General features: G+C 46.1%; 1 protein-coding gene across 1 annotated transcript in view; it reads right to left on the bottom strand.

The window, feature by feature from the left end:
* Nucleotides 1-5,287: 5,287 nt before the first annotated feature.
* The window catches only part of Mllt10 (MLLT10 histone lysine methyltransferase DOT1L cofactor), a 160,574-nt gene continuing 155,946 nt past the window's right edge, over nucleotides 5,288-9,915 (bottom strand). The window contains exons 22-23 of the mRNA XM_036188547.1: nucleotides 9,066-9,263; nucleotides 5,288-6,935 (exon numbers count right to left, since the gene is read on the bottom strand). Of these exons, the coding sequence (XP_036044440.1) occupies nucleotides 6,891-6,935; nucleotides 9,066-9,263 (243 nt within the window). The 3' untranslated portion in view covers nucleotides 5,288-6,890. The remainder of the gene's footprint in view (nucleotides 6,936-9,065; nucleotides 9,264-9,915) is intronic.

Here is a 9,915-nt window from a genome sequence, read left to right as displayed (position 1 = left end):
GAGAAGCTCTCAGAACACAGGCTTCTTTGACCAGTGGGGATGGAGAACTCTGGAGAGGAGCGCAGAAGCCAGCAGGCCAGAGTGGTCCATCCTCCAGGGCCCAGGTCATTGGTCCCAAGGAGAATCCCTAGTGGGATTCGCATACCCAGATTGGCTGTCAAATGGGAGACTGCATCCAAAGCCTCCTGTGTGTGCAAGGGGACCCTCTTACAGCAGGAAACCGAGTGCCCCAGGGGAGCAGGCTGTAGTGCCAAGACCTTGAGTGCTCCTGTTAGCCAGCCAAGGAGAAAAACCCAAACAAACAGATACATCAGGCAGAATTTGAGAGAGCAAGTAAATTGGATTGTCAAAAAAGAGAACTTGGGGCCTGGGAGGTGGCTCGGTGGATAAAGTCACTTGCTGACAATCTTGTGAGTCACGTTCACTCTCCAGGAACCACATGATGGGGAGAACTGTTTGAAAGGTTGTTCTCCAATCTCCGAGTTTGTGCTGGAATCACCGCACGCACACCCCACACCCACAGCCCACATATACACATGCACACAAATAAATGTAACTTAAAACCTTTAAATAAAATTTCTTGCTTTTCACCGGGCGGTGGTGATGCACGCCTTTAATCCCTGCACTTGGGAGGCAGAGCCAGGCGGATCTCTGTGAGTTCGAGGCCAGCCTGGGCTACCAAGTGAGTTCCAGGAAAGGCACAAAGCTACACAGGGAAACCCTGTCTTGAAAAACCAAAAAAAAAAAATTAAAAAAAAAAAAAAAATTCTTGCTTTTCTTAAAGATTTTTTTTTTTTGTATGAATACAAACCGAAAGTTCATGTCGGGTAACCGCTGAGTTCATTAGGTTTGCTGACGGAGCAATGGGGAAAGGGGTATGGATAGGTACAGAGGTGACCCTAAAGCAGGCCCTTGCACCCATCAGAGATGGCGGCTTTCCGTGGCTACATTGAGGGAGCCAGCTCCCCCAATCCTTCCCCACCCATGGTATCTAGCCCCTCTCAGGCACCCCAAGGTACACACGATTATAGCAGAAATGCATACAACTGGTGGGAAGGGTGGCTGGTCACTCACAGGGATGCCTCATGAGCCTGCGTCCCCATCCCTTCCTTCTAAGACAGGAGGTCAACAACAAGTCAGCAGACCCAGCCAGTGTGGTGAGCTTTGCCACGCAGGCCCAGCTGGCCTCCTGCAGGTCACGGGCTCCTCAGGGAAGAGCCCTAGGGAGCCAATTGTCCAACTCTTCCTCACGAGCAGACACAAGAAGGGAGCCAGCCCTACTGGCCCAGGCCTGGCGGTGACGCACTCTGGCCTCAGCCTCCAGCTTCCTTCCAGTCCTGTGCTCTTCCTGCTGCTGTCAGCCATCTACGGGATGTTAGTAAAGGAGACCAAACCCCGGAGTGGTTTTCTGCAGCGCCCCTGCTCTGGAAGTACTCACAGACCTGTTAGGGAACATCAGGCATGACCTCCCACTCACTATTGGGCACTTACTTTTTGGCTAGTTAACCATGCCCTGGCTCTCTCTCCACCTCCAAACTGCTGCTCACATCACTGTACACCCAGGTACCGCACCCATGGCATTTTCTGAGGCTGAGAAAATCATTAGAAGTCATCTTTTATTTTCCAGGATCACATTCTTTTATGTGAATTAAGTACATGTAAATGCTCCCAAATTCTGGGCTGGGGCTGTAGCTCAATTGGTAGAGTACTTGTCTAGCATTAATGAAGGCCTGGTTTTGATCCCCAGCACCCCATGAAACTGGGTGTGGTGCTGCATGCCCATCATCCTAGAACTTAGATGGTAGATCTGTTTCCAGACCAGGCAGGGTGTGGTGGTCTTGATGTCTCCCATAAGTCTGGCATTTGAATACTCAGTCCATTGTGGTAGTCTTAATGTAACTGGCCCCCATAAGCCCATAGGGAGAGGCACTATTAGGAGATGTGGCCTCATTGGAGGAAGTGTGTCACTGAGGAGGTGGGCTTTGAGGTCTCATACATGCTCAAGCCATGCCCAGTGTCAGTTCACTTCCTGTTGCCTGCAGATCAAGATGTCGAATTCTCAGCTCCTTCTTCAGCACCACGTCTGCCTGCACGCCACCATGTCCAACCCACAATGATGATAATGGACTGCACCTCTAAAACTGTAAGCTGCCACCTCAATTAAGTGTTTTCCTTATGAGTTGCCATGGTAATGGTGTCCCTTCACAGCAACAGAGACCCTAAGCCACCCATACTTCGTGGCTCTTGGGGGAGAACTAGGCGGTACGGCCTTGCTGGAGGGCTACGTCCCTGGGGGTAAGTTAGCTGTTTCCTGCCTGGGGCTCCTGGAGGTGGCTGTTGAACTGTCACCTCCATTAGGCTATCATGGACTCCCATTAAACAATCCCTCCCGTCTAGAAGTTGCCTTGGTGGTGACACTTTGTAGCAGCAAGAGAAAAGCAACTAATAGATGGGGTGAGAAAGGAGAGAGACTGAAAACAAGCTGACGATTCACAAGCTGCTCCTGACTGGTATGGAGCCTGTGCCACTGAGGGTTCAGGATCCCTAAGGGACGCAATCTTGCTTCTCTACCCAGCCCTGCCCACATGCTCTCCTCTGAATTCTTCAGATCATCCCAATCCCCAGTCCTACTGTGGCTCCATCTTCACTGGTGTTTGCCTGACTGAACTGCCAGAACTTCATTCTGCTCTGTGGCCATGCTAGTGTGCCAAGGCCAGCACACTCCACATCCTGACCCACACTAATGCAGGACCAATGCAGCTGCACCCAGGTTCCACTGGGGCCCAGGAGCAGATGTGGGACCCTGGAGAACAGGGAGGCTGGCTTGCTGCAGTGGCGAGGGTCTCAAGTTCTACAGCAGCTCCATCTGGGAAGCCTGACCCTGACAGCTACAGGAAACTGGGAGAACAGACATTATCCGCCTCAGGTAATCCCTATGTAACATTGTGTGGCCTTATGTGATTAAACCACTGCTCCCTAATCTAGAAAACCGGCAACAAAGCTGGGCTACGTGAAGACCAGAGGCGCTGCACAACACATGCCAGCCAGGAGGAACAGGCTCAGGTTGGGAGGGACCCAGACTAGAAAACCCAGTTTAGGCCACTTCAGGCTGCTGCAGGGAACCAAGTTTGCAGCCAGCAGGCGGCCAGTGAAGAGTAACTTGACAGGAGTTTCCTGGGCTCCCAGTGACAATGTTTCTCTTCTCTCTGCCTCTCTCCGCTCACTGCTTCCCCATCAACCTCTCTTGGGTCCATGCTTTGCCTCTTCCCATGCTCAGCTCTGTCCACAGAAACTTAGCAACATGTTTATCGATCTCTTTCCTGCCCTCCATCAGGCTCCAGGCTGCATGCCCTGCACCCTCCTGTTCCCCACCCACAGTCCTCCTCCCAACTCCCACAGAACCTCTGCAGAGGCAGCCAAGGTGTCCATGTGGTGGGAACCATACAGGATGACCAGAAAATTAGGCAAACAAAATTCAGTTCTTAAAATCTAAACTCATTCATGTACACCACTTTATTAAAATAACAAAAGCTGGTCAAAAATCTATGTATATATAATATGCTAACTATAAGAAACAGGAAAACTTTGCAAACAGGGTATGTGTTTTCATATATCATCAAGACTGTGAAGAGTAGTAATAGGAGCCTCTGTTTGTCCAGGGGCAGGGTGCTGGGTGTCCTTTCTCCTGCTGCAAACACTGGGCAAGAGGAAGTGTAGGCTAGAACATGACATGGACCTCAGACTTACAGAGCTTCCTGGCTGGGGACACAGCTCAGGAGTGAAGGAACTGCTTACCATCTCCAAGGCCCAGGGTACCAGTGCTGCAGAAACAGAACTGCCAGCTGCCATCTCATCAAAGGCTTGTTTTAATTTAGACAGAAAGATGGTTCTAGGGTAGCTGGTTCATTTTCTTTCTTAAGTGGCCCAGATGAGCCTTGAACTTGGATCACCTTGCATCCTGACAACTTTGAACTCTTGAACCTCCTGCCTTTAGCTCCAGCCCAGCTGTACCTATCTCTGTGGATTTCTAGTCAGAAACACACGGCCCACTTAGCAATAGCAAAGGGACACTTAGTCCTAAGACCCTCCCTGAAGTCAGGACCTCTGCTTCTAGAAACTATCCACAAAGCTATGAGGAGTATCCCTCCCTCCCTTCCTTCCTTTTGATGATTGACAGTTTAACAACTGGGTGAACAGGCAGCATGGAACAAGCCTATAGATCCCAGAGTTACCAGGACTGCCAACTGAAGACCAGACATGGCCTTCCTGTTTAAAAAAATTATTTTTCTTCTTTCCAATTTTGGGTATTTGCCTGCATGCATGTAATACATGTACCATCTATGTGCCTTGTGGCCTGAGGTTAAAAGAGGGTGCCAGACGCCCTGGAAGTAGTTACAGATAACTGAATCACCATGAAGAGGCTGGGAACTGAACCTTGGTCCTCTGAAGCAGCAGATGATGGTGGGTTTGCAGGTGTCAATCACCACATCTGGTGAATCACCAAATCTGGCTGACAGAAAAGCCTTCTTAAAGTCAAGTTTCATTTGTCTCTTCCCACAAACCTAACATTCAGTCCTTAATAAAAGTTGGGAGCTCAGGGGTGGAGATGGAGCTCACCCAGGAGAGTATTTGCATGAATCTTTGGTTCTATCATAGCACACATAAACCAGGTGAACTGCATGTACCTGCAACCCCACCACCCAGGACGCAAAAGCAAAAGGATCACTAAGTTCAAGGCCACCCTTTCCTACATACTGAGTTGAGTTGACCAGGATACATGAGGCCCGTCTCAATTGCAATACAACAGTTAGGAACCTAGGAAAGGATTCTTCTGTTCATTCAACTCCAAATTACTGAGAAGACATGACACACACCTCTATATTCTGATGCATCCTTGATCCAAGAGTCAGTAAACACATGTGCATTCTCCTTCAGAGAATGCCCTACTTTACTCTGTGGACAAGAGAGCTCACTTCACTCAAGTGTGCATGCTACTTTATTTTTTTTTAATGTACTATAATTAAACATCTCCTCTGGAGCAGCAGATTCTCCTTCCTCTTACTATGGACACCCCCACCCTCTCTCCTCAACAATCCCCTGCCATCTCTGGACACAGCTAATTGGCTCCATGATGTTCTGAACAGCCCACCCCCCTGAGAAGTCAGACAACTCCAAGATGGCACTGTACTGAGGCTCCCAACAAACATACCACAGTACTGGAGCACTGCACACAGAAGGGTCCATGGATTGAGGACAATCACCTCTTCAAAAAAGAAGGGCACAGAGCTATAAACATCATTAAATTTTATTAACAAAAACTTTGTACATTTTAATACATATGGAATTTTACATCTAAGGAAAATAACAGCACATTCAAAATTTACCATTTATACAAATTGTTACAGAATAACAACCAGTGGGTTAAATAAGTAAAATAAACCACACTGATTCTTTTAAATTATCTACAAAAGGTTTGACTTTCTTTAAAATCCCCCTGAACATATAAAAATAAATTAATTTTACTTTTCAATTAAATCTACCAAGTAGAAATATTACAAATCAAAATATCAATGTTATCTTATGAATTTTTCACATTACAAAACAGATTCACAAACCTTATTTACAGAAGTGAGGTAAGAACTGTGCAGTGTCCCCAGGAGACATCCTGCAGAGCTAGCCTGTTCTTCCAGCTAAGCACAGTGGAGGTCGAACTGCAGCTGGGCCTTTTCCACAAGTAAGTCATGCATTTCAGAAACACATCAATGATTCTATCCCCCAATTGTTTAAACTACCAGTCTGCCATATTGTCACAATCAAGAGCATGACTACCCAAAGTCAAAAGGCTGTGGGACAGGTCTTAGGAACTGTGGTGGCCCATTTGTTCCAAAAGGCAGTTCTGAGAGGTTGATTATATAGACTCCCCAAATCCACTTGTTCCGTGTGAGTCATTAGGGGACAAATACCCAGGTAACAGTTTGTATGAGCTCTCGACAGTGGCAGAGTGTTTCAGCAAAGGCAGAGGGATGAGGAAGCTGCTGGCACAGGGGCCAGCCCAGCCTGCAGTCTAGAGGGGGCCCAGCCTGCAGTCTAGAGCCCTTCATCTGGAGAGGCCCCAGCAGACACTTCATCAAGGCCAGACCCTACCAGCAGTTTCCGTATTGGTGTCTCTTTCTGAAAAAATTACACATTTCCAGTTGATCTGGTTCTCCCAGCAGCGTAGAACTTGGTTAACTCAAGATCTCTTTTTGAGCAAGTTTTAACAATAAGAAAAAGCATTTTTTTTTTTTTTTCAAGAGAAAATTACTGTCAGCAGAAGCTGGTGTTCCCATCCTAATTTGATCACCAAAGGGACAGATGTCATTAGAAAGGAATTTTTTTAGAACAACATTTGCAAAGCTCCAGTTGAGGATCTGGATAGTCACAGTATTTATTGACTAGAACTCCAGGAGAAGAAATTGGACAGTTCTCAAAACTCTGCCCCAGAGAGCAAGCACACTCGATTCCAATGAGATACTTCATATTCTGACTTTTACAATAAAACCAAGTGGTTTGCAAATGTCTTCAGTTTTACTATTTGTCTCCAATTTAAAACAAAACTAGCTGGGCACCCAGCATATTACATTTTTCTTGGGTTCATAAACTCTGCATGTGAATTATTTCATTAACAAAAAAGTTAGCTATTCATTTTTCTTCCAAAGTTCAAACACTTTGGTAGGGGGTGGGGATATAGGAATTTCATTTCAGTGCAACAAAGCGACAAGAAAACTAACAAAGCCTGACAAGAGCACGTGTGGTGTCTTCCTGTGCCCTCCTGCCACCTTCCTGCAGAGCTGGGCAGAGCTGGGTGGAGTGCCGGACAGCAGGAGAGGCAAGTAGGTGCTTTTCAAGAGTCAGCTTTTCTCTTGAGCTGCAGGTCCCGTTTTATCACTGAGTCTCTGCGGTTCAAAAGAAAACTAAAAATGAGAGGCGTTCACTCAATTCTGGCCGGCCTTGAGGTGATTCCCTCTAACTGGGACCATGATGATAAAATGTGGCACATCTTCTGATTTACCCTGAAGTTGGCTACTTTTCAGCATAGTGAACATGAATTTTCAAAGACTTTAAAAGGTGGTGTGTCTGTCTTTGAATGCAGTTTCCACGGGAGGAAAGAGGTGTGGCATCTAGAAGGACTAAGAAAGCCATCATTCTGACCCCACTGTTGTGTTTCCTGAGCATTGACTTCTTCTACCTCTTGCCTACAATAAGTGGGTTGCACCTATCACTTTAATGATGCAACAACTCTACTCCATTGGCCCTGGGACGTGCAGGGACTCTATGACTTCCCTCATAGCCCAGCTTTCCAGTTAACACTGTTGTTTGTTTTAAGATGGGGTCTCAGCACTCAGAGGCCGAGGAAGGTAGATCTCTATGAGTGTGAGGCTAGCCTGGTCTACACAGTGAGTTCTACAAAATCCAGGACTATATAGACACTGTATCTGAGATGGGGGTGGGAGGAGGGAGAGAGACAGACCCAGACAGATGGACAGATAGATGAGGTCTCTCTATATGACTCAGGCCTCAAACTGATGAGCCTCCTGCTTTAGCCACCCAAGGAGCTTATAGGCATGTGCCAACACCCAGGAGGATAGTTATTCTCATTTTTCACCCCCAAGACAGGGTTTCTCTGTGCAGCTTTTGGAGCCTGTCCTGGATTTCACTCTGCAGACCAGGCTGGCCTTGAACTCACACAAATCCACTTGCTTCTGCCTCCCAAGTGCTGGGATTAAAGGTATGCACCACCACCATCTGGCTATTCTGATTATTTATCGTGGCTCTTTCATTAAAAATAAGCCCTATTGCATGACTTAGGAAAAACTAGCTTATAATTACTCTATTTTAAATATGAAAAATATTCATGAGCAAAAGCATAGAAAATGCTATCAAATGACCATATAAACACGGAGTCACTGATGGGGAAGGGAACACGATCAGATCATAGTGACAGTACTCGCACTCAGGAAGCAGGCACAGCAGGGGCAGACAGAAAGGACTCTCAATGAGCCCAGACGCTGAACCAGCATTCATTACTAAATGAAAGCCAATGCTTCTAAAGGTGACAACTGAACCACAAGAGGAAGTCTCAAAGTAGTGGACCATGCTAACAACAGAGCTCACAGTTTCCAGTCCTGTGCCCACCTGACCCCTGGTCTCCATGTACTGCAGTGTCTTTCTGTCCTCAACTGGAGTTAGGGGAGAAGTAACGTTAAGGCAACAGCCCTGAACCATGGGCTCCCGTGTGCAGGTTGCTCATAGGCCACACCTATCTCCACTTTCATCCCCAAAGGGTGAGATGCTATGACTTATAAATTATAAAAATCAGCAAATTTAAATTTTACATTCCATTAAAATTGTGATGGCAATTAATTTTTTGAAGATTTAAACTTATGTGGGTTTATGCATATGTGTGTAGGTGCCCACAAAAGCCAGAAAAGGGCATGGAACTCTGGGAGTTGAAGTTAAGTGGTTGTGGCTGTGGGTGCTGGAAACTGAACTTGGGTGCTTTGGGTGCCCTCTCAAGCACTCAGTCATCTCTCTGGCACAGCAATTTACTTTTTTAAGGAATCTGGGAGAAAGCTTGGAATATTGCCATAATTTTATATATTTACCACATCAAATATGTAACTCCATTTTAAAAAGCATGTTGGAACAAAATAATAAAACTAATATATATATATATATATATATATATATATATATATATATATAGAGAGAGAGAGAGAGAGAGAGAGAGAGATAAAAAAATAAATGGAGAAAAATTCTATGATCAAATTATCTTTTTAAAAAAGAACATATGTCTTAAATGGGCTGTCTCATCTTGCATTCAGAAAACGCTGTATTACAAATGGCCTTCAAACTTATATGCAAATCAAATTGGTATACTTAAGGGACATGTAAATTAAATTAGCTCAGACCCTCTGTTTACAATATCCAGCTGCTAAAACAACTGGTTTTATGAAGGAAATACTGGCTAAAGAGCACCCATCTCTGCTCACGATGACCCAAGGTGTATCATACAACATACTTACTGTGACTTTCTGATTTGTGTTGTCCCCATGGATGGTGAGAAAGGGGTTGGTGGGGGCTGTGTGAAGTGGGGGAGCCTGAGTGCCTGCAAGGAGGTTGTTGATGGGGATCTGTGTGGGCCCAGGGAGCTGCAGCTGCTGGAGCTCAGGTGGGTGGTGCTGCTGCTGCATCAGCTGGTACAGGAAAGCCTGATGCTGCTCCTTCAGCAAACATGCGAGAGAAGACAAGCTTTAGCTAGCGAATATAGCAGTCAGCAAAACATTCCTTTTCTATTTCTTTCTCTTACAGAATTACTTAAAAGTAAATCACATTCACACTATTAAGAAAACAAGGGTTGGGTGTGATGGCACAGGCCTTTAATTCCAGCATTCACCAAACAGAAGCAGGTGGACCTCTCTGAATTTCCAGGCTAGCTTGGTCTACACAGTGCCTTGCCAGCCAGAGCTTTATGATGAGGCCGGTTTAGAATGGATAGACAGACCACCCACCCCGTCTAGAAAAATCAATTCCAAAAGGTAATAACCATCTATTGAAATCCCCAGAACTACCTGGGAATTGACCATTTTAAAAACACACCAAGCAAATATAGAGGTGTGTTCAAATGAGGCCGTCCATCATGAACAAAGAGAATGGGAACAGAAGCAGTTTGGGCACTGGGCTGCTTTGGTTCAGAAAATGCATCCTCCATCAGACTGGCCTGCAGGCAAGTCTGTTGGGTATTTTGTGTGGTGATTGATGTAGAGGGGTCCAGCCCACTGTAGACAATGCTACTTCTAGGCAGAGTATATAAGAAAATAGGCTGGACAAGCCATGAATGTAGGAAGGAGGTTTCTCTGGTCCCGCCAGGCCCAC

This window comes from Onychomys torridus, chromosome 5 (assembly GCF_903995425.1).
Source record: "Onychomys torridus chromosome 5, mOncTor1.1, whole genome shotgun sequence".
NCBI classification, from domain to species: domain Eukaryota; kingdom Metazoa; phylum Chordata; class Mammalia; order Rodentia; family Cricetidae; genus Onychomys; species Onychomys torridus.
The sequence above is the reverse complement of the archived record's forward strand: the minus strand, read 5'-3'. Positions and strand labels throughout refer to the sequence as shown.